This window comes from Microtus oregoni, unplaced genomic scaffold (genome assembly GCF_018167655.1).
Source record: "Microtus oregoni isolate MIOR12 unplaced genomic scaffold, Mior012 000025F_ref0000491, whole genome shotgun sequence".
In the NCBI taxonomy this organism is placed as follows: domain Eukaryota; kingdom Metazoa; phylum Chordata; class Mammalia; order Rodentia; family Cricetidae; genus Microtus; species Microtus oregoni.
Window position 1 is genome coordinate 34,864,665 of NW_024543084.1, and position 26,080 is coordinate 34,890,744.

The 26,080-nt window shown below is 38.1% G+C and overlaps 1 protein-coding gene across 1 annotated transcript in view; it reads left to right on the plus strand.

The window, feature by feature from the left end:
- The window catches only part of LOC121462852 (ubiquitin carboxyl-terminal hydrolase CYLD-like), a 48,913-nt gene that overhangs the window by 4,269 nt on the left and 18,564 nt on the right, over positions 1 to 26,080 (plus strand). The window contains exons 4-5 of the mRNA XM_041674815.1: positions 9,383 to 9,481; positions 16,006 to 16,122. Of these exons, the coding sequence (XP_041530749.1) occupies positions 9,383 to 9,481; positions 16,006 to 16,122 (216 nt within the window). The remainder of the gene's footprint in view (positions 1 to 9,382; positions 9,482 to 16,005; positions 16,123 to 26,080) is intronic.

Genomic DNA, 26,080 nt, shown 5'->3' on the forward strand with positions numbered 1-26,080 from the left:
AGAGGATTCAGGATTCTTATTAAATGATGGCTGAAATTCCTTCTTTGTTGTTTTTAATTATTTTTTCATTTATTTTACATCCTGATCTCAGTTTCCCCTCCCTCCTCTCCTCTTGTTCCCCCCCGCCCCTGGCCCTGCTTGCCTCCCCTTTGTTTCTGTTCAGAGAAGGGCAGGCCTCCCGTGGGTGTTATGTATGGCATATCAAGTTGAGGTAGGACTAAGCTCCTCCCCTTCTATTAAGACTGGGCAAGGCAACCCAATATGATGAATAGGTTCCCAAAACTTAGCTTAAGAGTTAAGGATCCCAGTGTTAGGAGTCCCACAAGTAGATCAAGCTACACAACTGTCACATATATGAAGAGGGCTTAGGTCAGTCCATGCAGGATCCTTCACTATTGGTCCAGAGTCTTTGAGCTCCTATGAGCCCAGATTAGTTGTTTCCGTGGGTTCCTTCCTTTCTTCAACAGGATACTTGGAGTTTGGCCCAGTGCTTTGGTATGGTTCTCTGCATCTGTTTCCATCAGTTACTGGATGAAGACGCTCTAATGACAATTAAGGTAGTCATCAATCTGAATATAAGAAATGTCCAGTTCAGGGACCCTCTCTACTATGGCTAGGAGTCCTCGCTGGGACCATCCTTGTGAATTCCTTGAATTTCCCTGACATGAGGTTTCTTCCTGACCCCGAAGTGCACCCTCATTGGGACAACTCTTTCATCATTCTCCCCCTCCAAGTTCTTTTTGTTTTAAGATGCTATTATGGTAGATCATGCTTCATAACTGTAGTCAGAAACTATTACATAGTTTTATTATATCTGTTATTCTTAGTATTTTACTACATATATTATTTATTACAAAATAATAATTAGGGCCAACAAGATGGCTCAGTGGATAAAGGCACTTGCACTCGCACGCGCACACTGCTGGGTATGTAACACAGAGTGTTTTACATTGGTATAATTGGTACAGTGGTAACCAAACACTTTACCATTGAGCTACAGCACAGCCCCTGAACTTAAAAAACAAATGAAACTAAAAACACCACCCAAAAATGAAAAACAAAAAACAACCCCCCCCCAAAAAAAAACTCAAGAACCTTTTGTTTTGCCTCAAATAAGTATTTTCTTTGGCTGCTATGAGGTGATTGACAATGGTAGTAACACCAACCAGTGCTGTTAGAATTCCCAGTGATAGGCTAGTGCATTGAAGTCAATAGAGGCATTCAGAAATAGGGATGTCCACAAGCCATAACCAGGGATGTGCCAGGCCTAGAATTAGATGGTTTATGCTATCTCTATGTCCTGAACAGATTTATAAGATAGGTCTCAATATATATATATATATATATATATATATATATATATATATATATTAAAAATACAAAACAGGGAAGTTGGAGAGATTGCTCAGTAGTTATGACACTGACTGCTTTTCCAGAGGTCCTAAGTCCAATTCTCATGGTAACTTACAGCCATCTGTAGTGGGATCTGATGCCCTCTTTTGGCATAAAGTCATACATGCAGATAGAACAGTCATATACATAAAATAAATAAATAAATATTAAGAACATATAAAGCAGAATAAACAACAAAAGCAACAAAAGCAAAACAAAATTAAAATCCTGGGGCTTAAATTATCTATGATGAAAGTGAATGGCAGAACCAAAGTCCAAAACTCATCTGATTATGAACCTGTGTTGTCTTTAGTCCCCAACAAATCCCATATCCTACGAGTACTCTTGTATTGTGAACATCTGCATAATCCTCTATTTCTTAGTGTCACATTCTGGGGAATATTATTTCCATGGAGATGGAAATGTTGTCGTTTCTGGTTCTATAAAAGATGATTTTACCGTAACAAGAATTATAAGTGAGCAACACACTGTATTTTCTCTTCTAGTGTTTTCCCATTATTGGTAAGGTTGACAACAAAATGCTTTTGAATTTATTTCTATAGCTTATTTTAGGCCCTGAATTCTTTATTTCATAAAAACGGAAACTGAAGGCTCCTAACTGCATTCTACCCTTCCTGTCTGCCTGTTGGTGTCAAATCATAAACTGTTCTACAGTTTGAACATGCTTCCCATGCAGCTTTTAGTTTTGTAGCAGGAGGCATGAGGTTCATATGTCAGCTTTACTTCAGTTCTGCTCTGAAAAAGTCTGACACACTTTACTTTTGATTTCTTTTAAGATATATTTGTTATTGAGAATTTTCATACATGCATATATTGTATTTTGATTATATTACCCCCCAACTCCTCCTGGGTCTCCCACTCCTAATTCCCTTTCTTACTTTTTGGAAATAAATTGTTTATATTCATATGTTTTCATAAAAACATATGTGTCCTTATTTTAATTAGTTGTGTTTACTTTTCATCCATGCTTTATAGACAGCACAGTTTGGGATGTTTGTGAATTAAAATGCTTTTTTTTAATGTTATAATAAGTGCTTATTGTTTAAAATACAGCAGTGTAAAAGCACCATTAATTCAGATAGTAGAAAGCCCTCACGTAGACTTCTTTAGATGTGGATATTTAGGAGGCAAAGCACATAAGCATTCTTGGGGTTGAGACGGTAGCTCCATGGTTAGAGTACTTGAGTGAAGCTGTAAGTTCCAGCCTCAGCACTGAACAAAAGTGATGATTAGCGCTAGCAAGATGGCTCAGTGGGTAAGGGCACTTGCCCTCAAGACTGATTCCTGGAACTCACGTGGTAGGAGGAGAGAATGACTCCTGCAGATTATCATCTGATCTATGCACGCATGCTATGGCACATGGGTGCATGTGCGGACACACACACACACACAGAGTGATAAATTAACTAAAAATTTTTAAAGTAAAGTAATTCCTATGTAGAACTTTCATTTAATAAGTTGAGATATATATTAAATGAACAGAATCTGTGGCCAGTAAGATGGTGATGAAGCCGGAGAATGGTCAAACAAGGGGTAAAGAAGATGGGGGGCTGCCCTGTCACATTCATGTGCTTCCACAGACCTCTGCAGGAGACATTTGAGCAGCACACACAAGAAATTATTTGGGAGCTGAATTAAGAAGGCCTTTTCAAAAAGTTGGAGAGTTATGCTGATTTTATAATGCTAACTTGCTGAATGGCTGGGAAGAAGCTCTTGAAATTCTTTCTTATTTATGAGTTTTTTTCACAGGAGCCAATTCAGGGTAATACTGCTTCTCTATAGTCATATCTCACTGATTTCACAATATCCCACAAATTCCACTTTAGTTAGCAAACAAGTATATTTGGTTTTTTTTAAAGGATTTCTTTTCAGGGAACTGTCCAATGGTGCTTTTGAAACCTTAAAACCTGCGACATTTTTGTGTGAATGTAATTGTCAATTTTTAGATATCTTAATTGCATTGTTTTGGGTATTGCATTTTATAGCTGAATGAAGTATGTTGTGGGATTGGGAAAATCATTGTTAGTATAACCATGCAAGAAGGAAGAAGAGGGGCTGGAGAGATGGCTCAGTGGTTAAGAGCACTGCCTACTCTTCTAAAGGTCCTGATTTCAATTCCCAACAACCACATGGTGGCTCACAACCATCAAAAATGAGATCTGATGCTCTCTTCTGGCCTGCAGGCAAACACACAGACAGAATATTGTATACATAATAAATAAATAAAATATTTAATAAAAGAAGGAAGAAGATTCCTGAGCTGTGAAGCTCAGGGATGCAGAGTTGGTTGTGTGTTTTCAGTCTTCTGTAAATTAAAGATTGATGTGTTCCCAGCTTTCTTTCTTTATATATGTATTTATGTGACTAATATATATTTATATTCCAACTCTAAATTTGTTTGAACTTTAAATTGTCTTAGATTCTGCAGTAGCACATAATAAACAGAAAAAAGAAAAGTAAAACTGTTTTGGAATTGGACTGTAATCTTTTAAGGAAAATTTTTTTAGCAGTACCCACCTTATCAATATCTTAATTATTTTCTATTTCAACACTGGTATAGAATTAAAATAACAAAAAACAAAACAAAACATGAGTTTCATGACTTGGGAGTCCCTTGTCAAGATCTTCAAGATTCCTGCTTGTCCTTGATGTTATTGCTGGTTTAGAGCAGTGGTAAGAAAGGAAGAGAATGCTTTTTTCTCTTTCATAGCTATTGATATTCATAAACCTTGAATAGTAGATAATTGAGGACGATACTGCTTTTATACACATAAATTACACGTATTTGCCAACAAAATTAAGCTTGCAAATAGACTTTTAAAAAGTAAAATTATTTAAATGAAAATTAATTTGGTATATTTGAATAAGCCTTCATCTATATTTTGTATCATTAACATTCTTTTCTTGAGGGGAAAAAGCGTGACAGTGTCTCCTTTAGTTCCTTAGTTTATTTATTTTTTTTGCCCAATTACATCCATTTGTGGGACAGAATTAACATTTCTAGCACGTAGGAAAGATTGTTTTTGGAGCAGCTGAACAGTTGGTGAGATTTGGGAAGAATTCTCCCCAGTGAAATATTTCTTCCTGTTGGTATCTGGAAACCTTTGCTTCACCCCGCTGTTAAAGTGTCCCTCTTTGCACTGCTGTTTCTGATGGTCCAAAGCATTAAAGCTGCTGAGACAGCACATCCAGGTTTGTAAAGTTGCGATGAAGTATGCCAATTTGTGACACTCCCAAAGCATGCATTTCTTTGAGTATCAAAGTAATGCATTGAGCTGTGTCTGTCGTTGTGAAGCTTAAGAGTATAATGCAACTATCAACAACAACTCAGACTACACAGTATGTGCACATTCACAGAAATTTGAAAAGGAAGTCATTTAGTGGGACCCTTTCCTCCTGAGGCTGATCCCAAACTCATAATTTCTTTTTGTATCCTTCCCGATCAGTTTTTTCTTTGTGTTGCATGTCTTCATGGTTTATAACCTTTAAAAATGGTAACAATTTTGTAGCAATATAATTGATATAATTGATAATATAGCCATAGACCAGTACATCTCAACCTTAAGAAAAGCTTCTTCCTGCAGAAGATGTCAACACAGAGACCTTCAACTGGTTCAGGTGCAAGAATAAGAGACTGTGGAGTCTGCAGCCTTAAGTGGGCACGTACATTTGCATTCCTCCCACCAAGGCTCAGGGACTTTGCAGAAGAGAGAGCAGAAAGTTCTTAAGAGCCAGAGGTAGAGGTCAACTTCAAGAAAACAGAATTTTCTGGATGCAGCAGGGCAGTTGTATATATAATCTTACAGGATTTGTGATGATGTGTTCACGACCTGTGCAGCTTCAGTCCAGACAAAATCCCAGCCTGTAGGGAGTGGGGAGTAGGTATGAAACCCCACCACCAGCTGAGACTGTGGCTTCTGAAAGGAACTTGATCTACCCACACAGGGTACCACTATTTACAGTAAGATTTTAGAGAAACAGCTACACTGTTTTACAGCATGATTGTATGGTGTCACATGACCACTGGAAATATATGAATGACCCAGTTTTCCACATCCTCAGCAGCATATTCTCAGATCTGTAAAGGCACCTGAGGATCAGGGTACCTTTACCTGTCAGGGATATCTAAATTAGACATATATAAGTTAAATTTGGACATATAGTTTACCCAAACAGTTACAGCTTACCAATGTTAGTAGAGGCAAGAAGATTAGAAGGAATATGTAGTTTTTTAGCTGTGGTTCTAAGACAGAGAGTATAATCCTAATCTGTAGAAGGCAGAACCAAGTTTTAACATTGTAAACAATTTAGTGTTTTAAATCAATATCAAGGGGTTTACTCTTAAGTTAAAAAATCTGACTGCTGGGGGCTGGAGAGATGGCTCAGAGGTTAAGAGCACTGACTGCTTTTCCAGAGGTCCTGAGTTCAATTCCCAGCATCCACATAGTGGCTCACAACCATCTGTAATATCTGGTGCCCTCTTCTGGCCAGCAAACATACAGAAAGATAGAGCACTATACATAATAAATAATTAAATCTTTTAAAAAAATAAAAATAAAAAATCTGACTGCTAGCAACATGTGTTCTTGTACATGAATGTAGAGGTGAAGCCTTAATATCTCAGTAAATTTGCATAGTTATAAACCTTGTTTTTTATGAACAGGACAGGAATTATACAGAAATACATTGTAAGTCAAAGCATATGGGAGAGGAATATTTCCTTGGTGGGACCAGCGCATGTGGGTACCCTTAATAAGGATGGGACTGAGGTTTTGAACTTAACCAAAATGGTGGTTATCTATGCGTTTGTACTTTTTCAGAGCAGTTGTAATCTGGAGTTACAAGTTTTACAGATTTTAAAACATGCGCACAAACGCACACAGGCACAAGGCAAGCATACTGTGACCACATTATTTACATGTATTTATTAAGAGATGAACAAAATTTTTCCAGGAAACTGTGTCAGCTGACCAACTTTAAAATCCTGGAGTAGGTTGCAGGAGCCAGGCAAGCACACAGGTGGTCCCGTTGAGGGCTAGATCAGCAGATGCTATAAGGGAGAACAGAAACCCAACATAGGACAGAACACCTATGCAAGTCAGAGTAGTAGGGCAGGGGGAACAGATCCGTGGCAGGGAGAATCCCAGCATGACCAGATCACATGCCAGGAATGAGAGACAGGAGTGCAGAGATGCAGACAAACAGCAAGAGAAGTGTGTGTGTGTGTGTGTGTGTGCGCGCGCGTGTGTGCGTGCGTGCATATGCAGTGGCCAGTGTCTCCAGCAGCATGGTCAGGGCAGAACTTTCAGGATTCCGATTCCCAGATAGGCGAGAATCTGCAGGTGCCATGCCCCTGGTAACTAAGACAAGTGCGGTGAGACACTGACCACTGAGGGAAGGAAGGGTGGGATTGCAGTAACCAGAAACCATGGGCATATGGGAGTTCTGTCCACTGGTCCTCATGCCGGCAAAAATTTTTAGGCATTTAGGACATTGGTGTCAGCCAGCCCCAATTTAAAAAGACTTGTAAAAGGCAGTCCAATGGTGTTTGGGGATCAGGCTTTGAATTGCAGGTGCCCATTTCGCAAGTCTATGCCGGGACCCAAAGCCGAGTGCAGTGCATCCACTCTGGTAAGCGTTGGATCAAAAATAGGGGGTGTAGGAAATTCCCTTGAACAGAACATCTTCTGAAAAAGGGGTCCCACAGGGCAAAGCAGGTTCTTGTCCCGGTAACAGGTTGGGAGCCTGGCACGGCCATGTCTTCGGCAGGATACCCTGAGAATCGCAAGAGGCCCTGGGCCTCTAAGGTAGTGACTTGGAAACGACAGCTTACCCAGTTGAAAGCTGATCTTAGCTGGCTGAGAGCAGGAGCAGGGGAGAAGGGTGTTTCCCACCACGAGGCCCCGGGCAGTGAGAAAAACAGCCCTTTGGTGGAACCTCCAGATGCAAAGTTTCTGCACCCCATAACCCTTTCCACTGACACAATAATCCAAATCAGACCAAATCAAAACGAATTAGAAAAAGCCCAGGTTTAATAGATAGCATGCTCCCGGATGGCTTTCTAGTCCTCCAGAGGAGAAGGGAAAGAAAGACTAGAAAACCACATGTTTGTTCTGTGGGGAGCAGTTTAAAAACCCTGTGAGAATGGTCATCTTTTGGGAGGGGTCATCATTTGATGGGCTTTCTTGGGTGGAGCCTGGTCTGAGGCAATTGGAGGGGGAGGCTCGGGGTAGAGCTTCCATCTGAACATTCCAGACTCTTTGGATATATGGATGCTAGGGGCTGGGATGAAGCTTCCATCCAAACAGACCCTATGCCTAAAGGCTTTGGTGGAGGGTAATTACAGTTTTCACACTCCTAGAACTTGGAGCATCACCTCCAGCATCACTAGCAGAGCTGGCATCATGCCTCATCCTTTTGGAGATAATTTGCTTAGCCATCTTGACAGAGTACAAAGGGAGGACCCCTGGCTGCATTTGTTATAAGACCCAACCTGTGTAATATACATATATTGTGGTATCCATATGGTTGTGCTCTCTTTTCAAATGGAGTTACAAACTCTCAGTTACAATTGACAGTGGGCATTAGTAATCTTTAGTCAGCTGATATGCTCTAATTAGGAACCTTCCTCCAGTGATGGTTATTTTTCTACAAAAACTGTCATAGATAACATTTGTAAATATCTGAATGGTAATGTCATAAAACATTTATAGTATTTCTTTCATTGTATCATTTTTGAAATTATGGTTAGTCAGTATATTTTTAATTGAAATGATATCTCAGTATTCTATTTGATCATATTTTGAAGTGTTTAAGATATATAGTTTAATATATATTTCCTCCTCCTCCAGTCATGATAAAAAGATATCAAGCATTATTTACATACAGTTAATTCAGTATGACTTTTATTTTGTTACCTTTTATATTTAACACATAAAAATTTTCTTATTTTTTCTTTTTGTCCTCGAAATTCCACTGTGTGTGATACTGTTTTGGCTGATAACACCTTTATCAGGTATGGGCTCAGCAATTGTATTGCACTTCATGGATGTGCTGTTAAACTTCCTGAGGGGAAGCCTTTCATCTTGACTCCTCTGTTTTTATTAGATCAGTGTTATGAGTGTCCGATGAGTGTTATCAGGTTTTAATAGTTAGAAAGATCTTTGAATTTAAAAGAAGTTTGTCAAAATTTTTTTTACCTGTGTTTTGAAGTGAAACTTGGAATGCTTCCATCAAAAAATTTAGTTCTGTATCTCTGGCTTTCTGCATTATTGATTTGTGTGTAATTCTCTGCTTTTCCTGTTTGCATTTGTTTGTATACATATCTGTTATTCTTCATGCATGTTATGTTTAAAGGTGGAAACATACTTAGTACTGAGTCCATTCCTAACTCTGATTTGTCTCCAACCCAGGTTTTTATCAAGCTGTGTTCTGTGAAATACACTGATCCAGCATACTTGGGTGGCTGAGAAAGTTTTATCAAGTCAGTTTAGTGCAGCACATTGGTTAGAGGTTATCCAGACACGTGGGCATGTAAAGGCTCCGGTTTTTACAGTAAACAGATTGTCCATGTTTATCTTGGCACCCTCCATAAACGCTTGAGTGTAAAACGCTGTAATGTGTAGGGTTGTGCTGGGCATGCTGATCTGGAAAATGTAACAAAAATTATGAATAAGGTTTTCTTAAAAGCTTTTTAAAACTTCAAATAAAATTGACTGTATCTGACTAACTTTTCAAAAATTGAAGCATTTTGATAACTGATGATTATATTTTCTTACAGAAATTATATTTTTAAGTACAGTGTTGATTTTTTTTCACCTGAGAAAGTACCTTTCAGTACTGTGGAGTCTTTAAAGAGAATCTGTATGACTATAAAGATTGTGCTTTTTTTGTTGGAAAGGATTTCTTTGTTTTTTATGCTAAACTATGTTTCTTCCATATATAGTTAAAAGTATGTTTACTATTTCAGAGAGCATGACACCGGAAAGGAGGCCTCCCAAACTTGCCTTTATGTCAAGAGATGATGGTGACAAAGGTTCATCTAGTATTAATGAACCAAAGGTTACAGGTATGGAGCCCATTCTTGGTAGTTTACAATATGATAATATGATTCTCCAAGATGTTAAATAGGCTATATGTTATTGTTTGTGTGTGTATATGTATATATATATATATATATATGTATACATATAGTTTGTTCCTACACTTTATGTCAACTAAAATTTTATGTACATGATTTTAAGTGAGGATATAGTAAAGAAACAACTGAAATGGCCAGCCTATGAGCTGTGGAGGGAGCTTTTTATTTGGATAAGAGAGAACAGCTGGCGGTGTTACACGCCTTCACTCCCAGCTCTCAGGAGGCAAAGGCAGGTGGATCTCTGTGTTTGAGGACAGCCTGGTTGACAGAGCAAGTTCCAGCGAAAAACACTAGAGAGGGAGAGAGAGAGAGAGAGAGAGAGAGAGAGAGAGAGGAAGGGAGGGAGCTTCTAATACACACCAGAAAAAGTTTCGACCTGTGTTCTGCTTGTTCTGCTGAGCTTTGTCTAAATGAACCTTTAGGAGCTGACTGTCATGCATTCACACGGAAAATCCACAGTTTCACTTGGGAAGAACAAGTCCCCAAGGATGATGTCATGTACAGCTGCCAGGGTGCAGCTTTTGGTGCTTTTGCTTATTTTTTTGTGTAGCTTTTCTGAGTTGGCTTGGGCAGAATCTTCTTTGAGCAGTGAAGACTGCATGCTTGCCACTAAACTTTTTCTCTAATTCATGAACCATCCGGACTTGGATTTTCTGGAAAGATTTCTTCTGAGAAACTGGTGCTAAAATAAGGATTGCTTTCTGACCATCACCAGCTTCAGTTTCCTTGGCTGTGGTGGGTGATACTGAGTTTCCAAGCTGTGCCTTGAGATCAGAGTTCATCTCCAGCTCAAGCAGTGCATGAGAGATGCTAGACTCGAAGTCATGTCTTCTTGTCGTCATCAGGCTTCCTAGTCTTGGTGCTTGAGGTGATCCTGGCCTTCTCCTGAAAGGAGGAAAGTACCCCTGGTCATATGGGTCGTGGGCTGCATTGTCAGGCCATTGACAGGCACAGGCCGAATATTCCACCACATCCCTAATGAGGGCACAGAGCCTCGGAGGTTCATCCTCCTAAACTACAAAGAACAAGAAATTGTGTTAATAAAATTCTAAAATGTTTATATTGTAAATCTAAAAAAAAATAAATTATTTCTTTTGTAATGTTGGGGATCAAAGTCAACAGAACCTTATAAGTTAGGTAAGTACTTTTTTACTCCGGTATTGTTCCAGACACTGAGATTACTTTTTTATTTTTATTTTTTGGTGCTTGCATCAAATCTGGCATCTTACACAAACTAAAATAGGACTCTACTCCTGAGCCATATATCCACCCAAAACCTGAATGATTTTTAACTTAATTTGTTATCTTACACAAACTAAAATAGGACTCTACTCCTGAGCCATATATCCACCCAAAACCTGAATGATTTTTAACTTAATTTGTTCATCAGCTTGTATGATCACATTTGAAGTTCATGAAGGGAAATTATAATGATGAGCCACTTATTAATGGGATGAGTTCTGATAAGTGCATCATTCGGCAGTTTGTTTTCTTGTGTGACTTTTTTTACGAGACCTCTTGTTTGTTCCCAGCTGCTCAGCCCCAAATAATCACACAGAAACCATATTATTTGCAATACTGTTTGGCCAATAGCTTAAGTATATTTCTGGCTAACTCATCTAAAATTAATCCATCTCCATTAATCTGTGTATTGCTACTAGGCTGTGGCTGACCAGGTATAGTTCTGGCATCTCCTGTGGGGCTATATTACTTCTCACTGACTCTGCCCTTCTTCCTCCCAGCATTCAGTTTTCCCCACCTAGCTCTGTTCTACTCTATCAGGCCATGCCAATTTCTTTATTAATCAACGGTATTCACAGCATGCGGAGGAGAATCCCACATCATGTGACCATCATATAATGCACTTCACAAACCTTGGTGAAAGAACTTTGTGTATGTCTAGGCTCTATAACACTGCTGGATGTTCTTTTGTTGACTGCAACGGGGTTTCATCTTGTGGATCGTGACCCCTTTGGGGTTTGAATGACCCTTTTATTGGGGTCATTTAAGACCATTGGAAAAGAAAGATATTTATATTGCAATTCATAACAGTGGTAAAATTGCAGTTATAAAGTAACAATGAAAATAATTTTCTGGTTGGGGTTTGCCACAGTTTGAGGTATTGTATTAAAGGGTGGCAGAACTAGAAAGGTGGAAAACCACTGTTATATAGTATGAATGATAGAGGTGAATTTGGTGAGCCAGTAATTTCATCAAAGTAGAGGTGACATTGAAAAATAGACTACATTGAATGATTTTTTTTGTCCAGATTTTTTTAGATAGTCTGTAGTGTCCTGGAACTTGCTCAATAGACCAGGATGGCCTCAAACTCAGATATGCCTGCCTCTACTAAGTGCTGGGATTAAAGGCTCGTGTCACCACTGACCACCAGAATGGTTTCTTAGAGCTTTAATATAAACACCTAACTGTTATATTAATTTTATAGCTCCTACTCTCTTCTGTGTTGACTAATTACCAAACTTTTAAAGCCGAAGACAATACAATACTATGTATATGTATATTAGTTGTGTGAGCAGTTGTTCTACCATACGCATGTTAATTTATTTATAAAATTTCTTTTTATAACATATTGGCTTTTTAAAAAAGGAACTTTTCTTGTTCCATAGGATCTACCTCAGACCCTGGAAGTAGAACCAGTTCTGAATTATTTTGTTCCTTAATTAGGTCATCTGTTGACTCACAACAACAATCCAAATCCAAAAATTCATTGTATATTGATGAAGGTAATCTATAATTTTAGTCCTCTTTATAATGGTACCCTCTGTTTAATATGTAAGGGGAAATGACTTTTTCATCAATATTTGTTAATTTTGGAAACAGTGAATAGATCATAGCTAATATGACAATATTGCTGAACTAAAATATTAAACACAGTTTCAACTACACTGTTATTAGGGTTGAGGATACATTTGAAATGTGTTAGTAGTCTGGGTTTTGTTTTGCTTTGTTTTTTTTACCCGAGACAGAGTTTCTCTGTATAGAAAGTCCTTGCTGTCCTAGAACTTGCATTATTGATTTGTGTGTAATTCTCTGCTTTTCCTGTTTGCATTTGTTTGTATACATATCTGTGATTCTTCATGCATGTTATGTTTAAAGGTGGAAACATACTTAGTACTGAGTGTCTTGCTAACTCTGATTTGTCTCTTGCCCAGGTTTTTATCAAGCTGTGTTCTGTGAAATACACTGATCCAGCATACTTGGGTGGCTGAGAAAGTTTTATCAAGTCAGTTTAGTACACCATATTGGTTAGAGTTTATCCAGGCACGTGTTCATGTAAAGGCTCCGGTTTTTACAGTAAACAGATTGTCCATGTTTATCTTGGCACCCTCCATAAACGCTTGAGTGTAAAACGCTGTAATGTGTAGGGTTGTGCTGGGCATGCTGATCTGGAAAATGTAACAAAAATTATGAATAAGGTTTTCTTAAAAGCTTTTTAAAACTTCAAATAAAATTGACTGCATCTGACTAACTTTTCAAAAATTAAAGCATTTTGATAACTGATGATTATATTTTCTTACAGAAATTATATTTTTAAGTACAGTGTTGATTTTTTTTTCACCTGAGAAAGTACCTTTCAGTACTGTGGAGTCTTTAAAGAGAATCTGTATGACTATAAAGATTGTGCTTTTTTTGTTGGAAAGGATTTCTTTGTTTTTTATGCTAAACTATGTTTCTTCCATATATAGTTAAAAAGTATGTTTACTATTTCAGAGAGCATGACACCGGAAAGGAGGCCTCCCAAACTTGCCTTTATGTCAAGAGATGATGGTGACAAAGGTTCATCTAGTATTAATGAACCAAAGGTTACAGGTATGGAGCCCATTCTTGGTAGTTTACAATATGATAATATGATTCTCCAAGATGTTAAATAAGCTCTATGTTATTGTTTGTGTGTGTGTATATGTATATATATATATATGTATACATATAGTTTGTTCCTACAATTTATGTCAACTAAAATTTTATGTACATGATATTAAGTGAGGATGTAGTAAAGAATCCACTGAAATGGCCAGCCTATGAGCTGTGGAGGGAGCTTTTTATTTGGATAAGAGAGAACAGCTGGCGGTGTTACACGCCTTCACTCCCAGCTCTCAGGAGGCAAAGGCAGGTGGATCTCTGTGTTTGAGGACAGCCTGGTTGACAGAGCAAGTTCCAGCGAAAAACACTAGAGGGGGAGAGAGAGAGAGAGAGGAAGGTAGGGAGCTTCTAATACACACCAGAAAAAGTTTCGACCTGTGTTCTGCTTGTTCTGCTGAGCTTTGTCTAAATGAACCTTTAGGAGCTGACTGCCATGCATTCACACGGAGTATCCACAGTTTCACTTGGGAAGAACAAGTCCCCAAGGATGGTGTCATGTACAGCTGCCAGGGTGCAGCTTTTGGTGCTTTTGCTTATTTTTTTGTACAGCTTTTCTGAGTTGGCTTGGGCAGAATCTTCTTTGAGCAGTGAAGACTGCATGCTTGCCACTAAACTTTTTCTCTAATTCATGAACCATCCGGACTTGGATTTTCTGGAAAGATTTCTTCTGAGAAACTGGTGCTAAAATAAGGATTGCTTTCTGACCATCACCAGCTTCAGTTTCCTTGGCTGTGGTGGGTGATACTGAGTTTCCAAGCTGTGCCTTGAGATCAGAGTTCATCTCCAGCTCAAGCAGTGCATGAGAGATGCTAGACTCGAAGTCATGTCTTCTTGTCGTCATCAGGCTTCCTAGTCTTAGTGCTTGAGGTGATCCTGGCCTTCTCCTGAAAGGAGGAAAGTACCACTGGTCATATGGGTCGTGGGCTGCATTGTCAGGCCATTGACAGGCACAGGCCGAATATTCCACCACATCCCTAATGAGGGCACAGAGCCTCGGAGGTCCATCCTCCTAAACTACAAAGAACAAGAAATTGTGTTAATAAAATTCTAAAATGTTTATATTGTAAATCTAAAAAAAATAAATTATTTCTTTTGTAATGTTGGGGATCAAAGTCAACAGAACCTTATAAGTTAGATAAGTCCTTTTTTACTCAGGTATTGTTCCAGACACTGAGATTACTTTTTTATTTTTATTTTTTGGTGCTTGCATCAAATCTGGCATCTTACACAAACTAAAATAGGACTCTACTCCTGATCCATATATCCACCCAAAACCTGAATGTTTTTTAACTTAATTTGTTCATCAGCTTGTATGATCACATTTGAAGTTTATGAAGGGAAATTATAATGATGAGCCACTTATTAATGGGATGAGTTCTGAGAAGTGCATCATTCGGCAGTTTTTGTGTGTGTGTGTGTGTGTGTGTGTGTGTGTGTGTGTGACTTTTTAATGAGACCTCTTGTTTGTTCCCAGCTGCTCAGCCCCAAAGTAATCACACAGAAACCATATTATTTGCAATACTGTTTGGCCAATAGCTTAAGCATATTTCTGGCTAACTCATCTTAAATTAACCCATCTCCATTAATCTATGTATTGCCACGAGGCTGTGGTCTACCGGGTAAAGTTCCAGCATCTCCTGTGGGGCTATATGGCTTCTCACTGACTCTGCCCTTCTTCCTCCCAGCATTCAGTTTTCCCCACCTAGCTCTGTTCTACTCTATCAGGCCAAGCCTATTTCTTTATTAACCAATGGTATTCACAGCATGCGGAGGAGATTCCCACATCATGTGACCATCATAGAATGCACTTCACAAACCTTGGTGAAAGAACTTTGTGTATGTCTAGGCTCTATAACACTGCTGGATGTTCTTTTGTTGACTGCAACGGGGTTTCATTCTGTGGATCGTGACCCCTTTGGGGTTTGAATGACCCTTTTATTGGGATCGTTTAAGACCTTTGGAAAAGAAAGATATTTATATTACAATTCATAACAGTGGCAAAATTGCAGTAATAAAGTAACAACGAAAATAATTTTCTGGTTGGGGTTTGCCACAGTTTGAGGTATTGTATTAAAGGGTGTCAGATTTAGGAAGGTGGAAAACCACTGTTATATGGTATGAATGATAGAGGTGAAATTCGTGAGCCAGTAATTTCATCAAAGTAGAGGTGACATTGAAAAATAGACTACATGGAATGATTTTTTTTGTCCAGATTTCTTTAGATAGTCTGTAGTGTCCTTGAACTTGCTCAGTAGACCAGGATCGCCTCAAACTAAGATATGCCTGCCTCTACTAAGTGCTGGGATTAAAGGCTCGTGTCACCACTGACCACCAGAATGGTTTCTTAGAGCTTTAATATAAACGGCTAACTTTTATATTAATTTTATTATTCCTACTCTCTTCTGTGTTGACTAATTACCAAACTTTTAAAGCCGAAGACAATACAATACTATGTATATGTATATTAGTTGTGTGAGCAGTTGTTCTACCATACGCATGTTAATTTATTTATAAAATTTCTTTTTATAACATATTGGCTTTTTAAAAAAGGAACTTTTCTTGTTCCATAGGATCTACCTCAGACCCTGGAAGTAGAACCAGTTCTGAATTATTTTATACCTTAAGTGGGTCATCTGTTGACTCACAACAACAATCCAAATCCAAAAATTCATTGTATATTGATGAAGGTAATCTATAATTTTAGTCCTCTTTATAATGGTACCCTCTGTTTAATATGTAAGGGGAAATGACTTTTTCATCAATATTTGTTAATTTTGGAAACAGTGAATAGATCATAGCTAATATGACAATATTGCTGAACTAAAATATTAAACACAGTTTCAACTACACTGTTATTAGGGTTGAGGATACATTTGAAATGTGTTAGCAGTCTGGGTTTTGTTTTGCTTTGTTTTTTTTACCCGAGACAGAGTTTCTCTGTATAGAAAGTCCTTGCTGTCCTAGAACTTGCATTATTGATTTGTGTGTAATTCTCTGCTTTTCCTGTTTGCATTTGTTTGTATACATATCTGTTATTCTTAATGCATGTTATGCTTAAAAGTGGAAACATACTAGTACTGAGTCCATTCCTAACTCTGATTTGTCTCCTACCCAAGATTTTATCAAGCTGTGTTCTGTGAAATACACTGATCCAGCATACTTGGGTGGCTGAGAAAGTTTTATCAAGTCAGTTTAGTACAGCACATTGGTTAGAGGTTATCCAGGCACGTGGGCATGTAAAAGCTCCGGTTTTTACAGTAAACAAGATTGTCCATGTTTATCTTGAAACCCTCCATAAACGCTTGAATGTAAAACACTGTAATGTGTAGGGTTGTTTTGGTCATGCTGATCTGGAAAATGTGACGAAAAGTATGAATAAGGTTTTCTTTAAAGCTTTTTAAAACTTCAAATAAAATTGACTGCTTCTGACTAACTTTTCAAAAATTAAAGCCTTTTGATAACTGATGATTATATTTTCTTACAGAAATTATATTTTTAAGTACAGTGTTGATTTTTTTTTCACCTGAGAAATTACCTTTCAGTACTGTGGAGTCTTTAAAGAGAATCTGTAAGACTATAAAGATTGTGCCTTTTTTGTTGGAAAGGATTTCTTTGTTTTTTATGCTAAACTATGTTTCTTCCATATATAGTTAAAAAGTATGTTTACTATTTCAGAGAGCATGACACCGGAAAGGAGGCCTCCCAAACTTGCCTTTATGTCAAGAGATGATGGTGACAAAGGTTCATCTAGTATTAATGAACCAAAGGTTACAGGTATGGAGCCCATTCTTGGTAATTTACAATAAGATAATATGATTCTCCAAGATGTTAAATAAGCTTTATGTTATTGTTTGTGTGTGTATGTATATATATATATATGTATACATATAGTTTGTTCCTACACTTTATGTCAACTAAAATTTTATGTACATGATTTTAAGTGAGGATGTAGTAAAGAATCCACTGAAATGGCCAGCCTATGAGCTGTGGAGGGAGCTTTTTATTTGGATAAGAGAGAACAGCTGGCGGTGTTACACGCCTTCAATCCCAGCTCTCAGGAGGCAAAGGCAGGTGGATCTCTGTGTTTGAGGCCAGCCTGGTTGACAGAGCAAGTTCCAGTGAAAAACACTAGAGAGGGAGAGAGAGAGAGAGAGAGAGAGAGAGAGAGAGAGAGAGGGAGGGAGCTTCTAATACACACCAGAAAAAGTTTCGGCCTGTGTTCTGCTTGTTCTGCTGAGCTTTGTCTAAATGAACCTTTAGGAGCTGACTGCCATGCATTCACACGGAGTATCCACAGTTTCACTTGGGAAGAACAAGTCCCCAAGGATGGTGTCATGTACAGCTGCCAGGGTGCAGCTTTTGGTGCTTTTGCTTATTTTTTTGTACAGCTTTTCTGAGTTGGCTTGGGCAGAATCTTCTTTGAGCAGTGAAGACTGCATGCTTGCCACTAAACTTTTTCTCTAATTCATGAACCATCCGGACTTGGATTTTCTGGAAAGATTTCTTCTGAGAAACTGGTGCTAAAATAAGGATTGCTTTTTGACCATCACCAGCTTCAGTTTCCTTGGCTGTGGTGGGTGATACTGAGTTTCCAAGCTGTGCCTTGAGATCTGAGTTCATCTCCAGCTCAAGCAGTGCATGAGAGATGCTAGACTCGAAATCATGTCTTCTTGTCGTCATCAGGCTTCCTAGTCTTGGTGCTTGAGGTGATCCTGGCCTTCTCCTGAAAGGAGGAAAGTACCCCTGGTCATATGGGTCGTGGGCTGCATTGTCAGGCCATTGACAGGCACAGGCCGAATATTCCACCACATCCCTAATGAGGGCACAGAGCCTCGGAGGTCCATCCTCCTAAACTACAAAGAACAAGAAATTGTGTTAATAAAATTCTAAGATGTTTATATTGTAAATCTAAAAAAATATATTATTTCTTTTGTAATGTTGGGGATCAAAGTCAACAGAACCTTATAAGCTAGGTAAGTACTTTTTTACTCAGGTATTGTTCCAGACACTGAGATTACTTTTTTATTTTTATTTTTTGGTGCTTGCTTCAAATCTTGCATCTTACACAAACTAAAATAGGACTCTACTCCTGATCCATATATCCACCCAAAACCTGAATGTTTTTTAACTTAATTTGTTCATCAGCTTGTATGATCACATTTGAAGTTTATGAAGGGAAATTATAATGATGAGCCACTTATTAATGGGATGAGTTCTGAGAAGTGCATCATTCGGCAGTTTTTTTTGTGTGTGTGTGTGTGTGTGTGTGTGACTTTTTAATGAGACCTCTTGTTTTTTCCCAGCTGCTCAGCCCCAAAATAATCACACAGAAACCATATTATTTGCAATACTGTTTGGCCAATAGCTTAAGCATATTTCTGGCTAACTCATCTTAAATTAACCCATCTCCATTAATCTATGTATTGCCACGAGGCTGTGGTCTACCGGGTAAAGTTCCGGCATCTCCTGTGGGGCTATATGGCTTCTCACTGACTCTGCCCTTCTTCCTCCCAGCATTCAGTTTTCCCCACCTAGCTCTGTTCTACTCTATCAGGCCAAGCCTATTTCTTTATTAACCAATGGTATTCACAGCATGCGGAGGAGAATCCCACATCATGTGACCATCATATAATGCACTTCACAAACCTTGGTGAAAGAACTTTGTGTATGTCTAGGCTCTATAACACTGCTGGATGTTCTTTTGTTGACTGCAACGGGGTTTCATTCTGTGGATCGTGACCCCTTTGGGGTTTGAATGACCCTTTTATTGGGATCGTTTAAGACCTTTGGAAAAGAAAGATATTTATATTACAATTCATAACAGTGGCAAAATTGCAGTAATAAAGTAACAACGAAAATAATTTTCTGGTTGGGGTTTGCCACAGTTTGAGGTATTGTATTAAAGGGTGTCAGATTTAGGAAGGTGGAAAACCACTGTTATATGGTATGAATGATAGAGGTGAAATTCGTGAGCCAGTAATTTCATCAAAGTAGAGGTGACATTGAAAAATAGACTACATGGAATGATTTTTTTTTTGTCCAGATTTCTTTAGATAGTCTGTAGTGTCCTGGAACTTGCTCAATAGACCAGGATGGCCTCAAACTCAGATATGCCTGCCTCTACTAAGTGCTGGGATTAAAGGCTCGTGTCACCACTGACCACCAGAATGGTTTCTTAGAGCTTTAATATAAACGGCTAACTTTTATATTAATTTTATTACTCCTACTCTCTTCTGTGTTGACTAATTACCAAACTTTTAAAGCCGAAGACAATACAATACTATGTATATGTATATTAGTTGTGTGAGCAGTTGTTCTACCATACGCATGTTAATTTATTTATAAAATTTCTTTTTATAACATATTGGCTTTTTAAAAAAGGAACTTTTCTTGTTCCATAGGATCTACCTCAGACCCTGGAAGTAGAACCAGTTCTGAATTATTTTATACCTTAAGTGGGTCATCTGTTGACTCACAACAACAATCCAAATCCAAAAATTCATTGTATATTGATGAAGGTAATCTATAATTTTAGTCCTCTTTATAATGGTACCCTCTGTTTAATATGTAAGGGGAAATGACTTTTTCATCAATATTTGTTAATTTTGGAAACAGTGAATAGATCATAGCTAATATGACAATATTGCTGAACTAAAATATTAAACACAGTTTCAACTACACTGTTATTAGGGTTGAGGATACATTTGAAATATGTTAGTAGTCTGGGTTTTGTTTTGCTTTGTTTTTTTTACCCGAGACAGAGTTTCTCTGTATAGAAAGTCCTTGCTGTCCTAGAACTTGCATTATTGATTTGTGTGTAATTCTCTGCTTTTCCTGTTTGCATTTGTTTGTATACATATCTGTTATTCTTAATGCATGTTATGCTTAAAAGTGGAAACATACTAGTACTGAGTCCATTCCTAACTCTGATTTGTCTCCTACCCAAGATTTTATCAAGCTGTGTTCTGTGAAATACACTGATCCAGCATACTTGGGTGGCTGAGAAAGTTTTATCAAGTCAGTTTAGTGCAGCACATTGGTTAGAGGTTATCCAGGCACGTGGGCATGTAAAGGCTCCGGTTTTTACAGTAAACAAGATTGTCCATGTTTATCTTGAAACCCTCCATAAACGCTTGAATATAAAACACTGTAATGTGTAGGGTTGTTTTGGTCATGCTGATCTGGAAAATGTGACGAAAATTATGAATAAGGTTTTCTTTAAAGCTTTTTAAAACTTCAAATAAAATTGACTGCTTCTGACTAACTTTTCAAAAATTAAAGCCTTTTGATAACTGATGATTATATTTTCTTACAGAAATTATATTTTTAAGTACAGTGTTGATTTTTTTTTCACCTGAGAAATTACCTTTCAGTACTGTGGAGTCTTTAAAGAGAATCTGTAAGACTATAAAGATTGTGCCTTTTTTGTTGGAAAGGATTTCTTTGTTTTTTATGCTAAACTATGTTTCTTCCATATATAGTTAAAAAGTATGTTTACTATTTCAGAGAGCATGACACCGGAAAGGAGGCCTCCCAAACTTGCCTTTATGTCAAGAGATGATGGTGACAAAGGTTCATCTAGTATTAATGAACCAAAGGTTACAGGTATGGAGCCCATTCTTGGTAATTTACAATAAGATAATATGATTCTCCAAGATGTTAAATAAGCTTTATGTTATTGTTTGTGTGTGTGTGTATATGTATATATATATATATATGTATACATATAGTTTGTTCCTACAATTTATGTCAACTAAAATTTTATGTACATGATTTTAAGTGAGGATGTAGTAAAGAATCCACTGAAATGGCCAGCCTATGAGCTGTGGAGGGAGCTTTTTATTTGGATAAGAGAGAACAGCTGGCGGTGTTACACGCCTTCAATCCCAGCTCTCAGGAGGCAAAGGCAGGTGGATCTCTGTGTTTGATGCCAGCCTGGTTGACAGAGCATGTTCCAGCGAAAAACACTAGAGGGGGAGAGAGAGAGAGAGAGGGAGGGAGGGAGCTTCTAATACACACCAGAAAAAGTTTTGACCTGTGTTCTGCTTGTTCTGCTGAGCTTTGTCTAAATGAACCTTTAGGAGCTGACTGCCATGCATTCACACGGAGTATCCACCGTTTCACTTGGGAAGAACAAGTCCCCAAGGATGGTGTCATGTACAGCTGCCAGGGTGCAGCTTTTGGTGCTTTTGCTTATTTTTTTGTACAGCTTTTCTGAGTTGGCTTGGGCAGAATCTTCTTTGAGCAGTGAAGACTGCATGCTTGCCACTAAACTTTTTCTCTAATTCATGAACCATCCGGACTTGGATTTTCTGGAAAGATTTCTTCTGAGAAACTGGTGCTAAAATAAGGATTGCTTTCTGACCATCACCAGCTTCAGTTTCCTTGGCTGTGGTGGGTGATACTGAGTTTCCAAGCTGTGCCTTGAGATCTGAGTTCATCTCCAGCTCAAGCAGTGCATGAGAGATGCTAGACTCGAAATCATGTCTTCTTGTCGTCATCAGGCTTCCTAGTCTTGGTGCTTGAGGTGATCCTGGCCTTCTCCTGAAAGGAGGAAAGTACCCCTGGTCATATGGGTCGTGGGCTGCATTGTCAGGCCATTGACAGGCACAGGCCGAATATTCCACCACATCCCTAATGAGGGCACAGAGCCTCGGAGGTCCATCCTCCTAAACTACAAAGAACAAGAAATTGTGTTAATAAAATTCTAAGATGTTTATATTGTAAATCTAAAAAAATATATTATTTCTTTTGTAATGTTGGGGATCAAAGTCAACAGAACCTTATAAGCTAGGTAAGTACTTTTTTACTCAGGTATTGTTCCAGACACTGAGATTACTTTTTTATTTTTATTTTTTGGTGCTTGCTTCAAATCTTGCATCTTACACAAACTAAAATAGGACTCTACTCCTGATCCATATATCCACCCAAAACCTGAATGTTTTTTAACTTAATTTGTTCATCAGCTTGTATGATCACATTTGAAGTTTATGAAGGGAAATTATAATGATGAGCCACTTATTAATGGGATGAGTTCTGAGAAGTGCATCATTCGGCAGTTTTTTTTTTTGTGTGTGTGTGTGTGTGTGTGTGACTTTTTAATGAGACCTCTTGTTTGTTCCCAGCTGCTCAGCCCCAAAATAATCACACAGAAACCATATTATTTGCAATACTGTTTGGCCAATAGCTTAAGCATATTTCTGGCTAACTCATCTTAAATTAACCCATCTCCATTAATCTATGTATTGCCACGAGGCTGTGGTCTACCGGGTAAAGTTCCGGCATCTCCTGTGGGGCTATATGGCTTCTCACTGACTCTGCCCTTCTTCCTCCCAGCATTCAGTTTTCCCCACCTAGCTCTGTTCTACTCTATCAGGCCAAGCCTATTTCTTTATTAACCAATGGTATTCACAGCATGCGGAGGAGAATCCCACATCATGTGACCATCATATAATGCACTTCACAAACCTTGGTGAAAGAACTTTGTGTATGTCTAGGCTCTATAACACTGCTGGATGTTCTTTTGTTGACTGCAACGGGGTTTCATTCTGTGGATCGTGACCCCTTTGGGGTTTGAATGACCCTTTTATTGGGATCGTTTAAGACCTTTGGAAAAGAAAGATATTTATATTACAATTCATAACAGTGGCAAAATTGCAGTAATAAAGTAACAACGAAAATAATTTTCTGGTTGGGGTTTGCCACAGTTTGAGGTATTGTATTAAAGGGTGTCAGATTTAGGAAGGTGGAAAACCACTGTTATATGGTATGAATGATAGAGGTGAAATTCGTGAGCCAGTAATTTCATCAAAGTAGAGGTGACATTGAAAAATAGACTACATGGAATGATTTTTTTTGTCCAGATTTCTTTAGATAGTCTGTAGTGTCCTTGAACTTGCTCAGTAGACCAGGATCGCCTCAAACTAAGATATGCCTGCCTCTACTAAGTGCTGGGATTAAAGGCTCGTGTCACCACTGACCACCAGAATGGTTTCTTAGAGCTTTAATATAAACGGCTAACTTTTATATTAATTTTATTATTCCTACTCTCTTCTGTGTTGACTAATTACCAAACTTTTAAAGCCGAAGACAATACAATACTATGTATATGTATATTAGTTGTGTGAGCAGTTGTTCTACCATACGCATGTTAATTTATTTATAAAATTTCTTTTTATAACATATTGGCTTTTTAAAAAAGGAACTTTTCTTGTTCCATAGGATCTACCTCAGACCCTGGAAGTAGAACCAGTTCTGAATTATTTTATACCTTAAGTGGGTCATCTGTTGACTCACAACAACAATCCAAATCCAAAAATTCATTGTATATTGATGAAGGTAATCTATAATTTTAGTCCTCTTTATAATGGTACCCTCTGTTTAATATGTAAGGGGAAATGACTTTTTCATCAATATTTGTTAATTTTGGAAACAGTGAATAGATCATAGCTAATATGACAATATTGCTGAACTAAAATATTAAACACAGTTTCAACTACACTGTTATTAGGGTTGAGGATACATTTGAAATGTGTTAGCAGTCTGGGTTTTGTTTTGCTTTGTTTTTTTTACCCGAGACAGAGTTTCTCTGTATAGAAAGTCCTTGCTGTCCTAGAACTTGCATTATTGATTTGTGTGTAATTCTCTGCTTTTCCTGTTTGCATTTGTTTGTATACATATCTGTTATTCTTAATGCATGTTATGCTTAAAAGTGGAAACATACTAGTACTGAGTCCATTCCTAACTCTGATTTGTCTCCTACCCAAGATTTTATCAAGCTGTGTTCTGTGAAATACACTGATCCAGCATACTTGGGTGGCTGAGAAAGTTTTATCAAGTCAGTTTAGTACAGCACATTGGTTAGAGGTTATCCAGGCACGTGGGCATGTAAAAGCTCCGGTTTTTACAGTAAACAAGATTGTCCATGTTTATCTTGAAACCCTCCATAAACGCTTGAATATAAAACACTGTAATGTGTAGGGTTGTTTTGGTCATGCTGATCTGGAAAATGTGACGAAAAGTATGAATAAGGTTTTCTTTAAAGCTTTTTAAAACTTCAAATAAAATTGACTGCTTCTGACTAACTTTTCAAAAATTAAAGCCTTTTGATAACTGATGATTATATTTTCTTACAGAAATTATATTTTTAAGTACAGTGTTGATTTTTTTTTCACCTGAGAAATTACCTTTCAGTACTGTGGAGTCTTTAAAGAGAATCTGTAAGACTATAAAGATTGTGCCTTTTTTGTTGGAAAGGATTTCTTTGTTTTTTATGCTAAACTATGTTTCTTCCATATATAGTTAAAAAGTATGTTTACTATTTCAGAGAGCATGACACCGGAAAGGAGGCCTCCCAAACTTGCCTTTATGTCAAGAGATGATGGTGACAAAGGTTCATCTAGTATTAATGAACCAAAGGTTACAGGTATGGAGCCCATTCTTGGTAATTTACAATAAGATAATATGATTCTCCAAGATGTTAAATAAGCTTTATGTTATTGTTTGTGTGTGTATGTATATATATATATGTATACATATAGTTTGTTCCTACACTTTATGTCAACTAAAATTTTATGTACATGATTTTAAGTGAGGATGTAGTAAAGAATCCACTGAAATGGCCAGCCTATGAGCTGTGGAGGGAGCTTTTTATTTGGATAAGAGAGAACAGCTGGCGGTGTTACACGCCTTCAATCCCAGCTCTCAGGAGGCAAAGGCAGGTGGATCTCTGTGTTTGAGGCCAGCCTGGTTGACAGAGCAAGTTCCAGTGAAAAACACTAGAGAGGGAGAGAGAGAGAGAGAGAGAGAGAGAGAGAGAGAGAGAGAGAGAGAGGGAGGGAGCTTCTAATACACACCAGAAAAAGTTTCGGCCTGTGTTCTGCTTGTTCTGCTGAGCTTTGTCTAAATGAACCTTTAGGAGCTGACTGCCATGCATTCACACGGAGTATCCACAGTTTCACTTGGGAAGAACAAGTCCCCAAGGATGGTGTCATGTACAGCTGCCAGGGTGCAGCTTTTGGTGCTTTTGCTTATTTTTTTGTACAGCTTTTCTGAGTTGGCTTGGGCAGAATCTTCTTTGAGCAGTGAAGACTGCATGCTTGCCACTAAACTTTTTCTCTAATTCATGAACCATCCGGACTTGGATTTTCTGGAAAGATTTCTTCTGAGAAACTGGTGCTAAAATAAGGATTGCTTTTTGACCATCACCAGCTTCAGTTTCCTTGGCTGTGGTGGGTGATACTGAGTTTCCAAGCTGTGCCTTGAGATCTGAGTTCATCTCCAGCTCAAGCAGTGCATGAGAGATGCTAGACTCGAAATCATGTCTTCTTGTCGTCATCAGGCTTCCTAGTCTTGGTGCTTGAGGTGATCCTGGCCTTCTCCTGAAAGGAGGAAAGTACCCCTGGTCATATGGGTCGTGGGCTGCATTGTCAGGCCATTGACAGGCACAGGCCGAATATTCCACCACATCCCTAATGAGGGCACAGAGCCTCGGAGGTCCATCCTCCTAAACTACAAAGAACAAGAAATTGTGTTAATAAAATTCTAAGATGTTTATATTGTAAATCTAAAAAAATATATTATTTCTTTTGTAATGTTGGGGATCAAAGTCAACAGAACCTTATAAGCTAGGTAAGTACTTTTTTA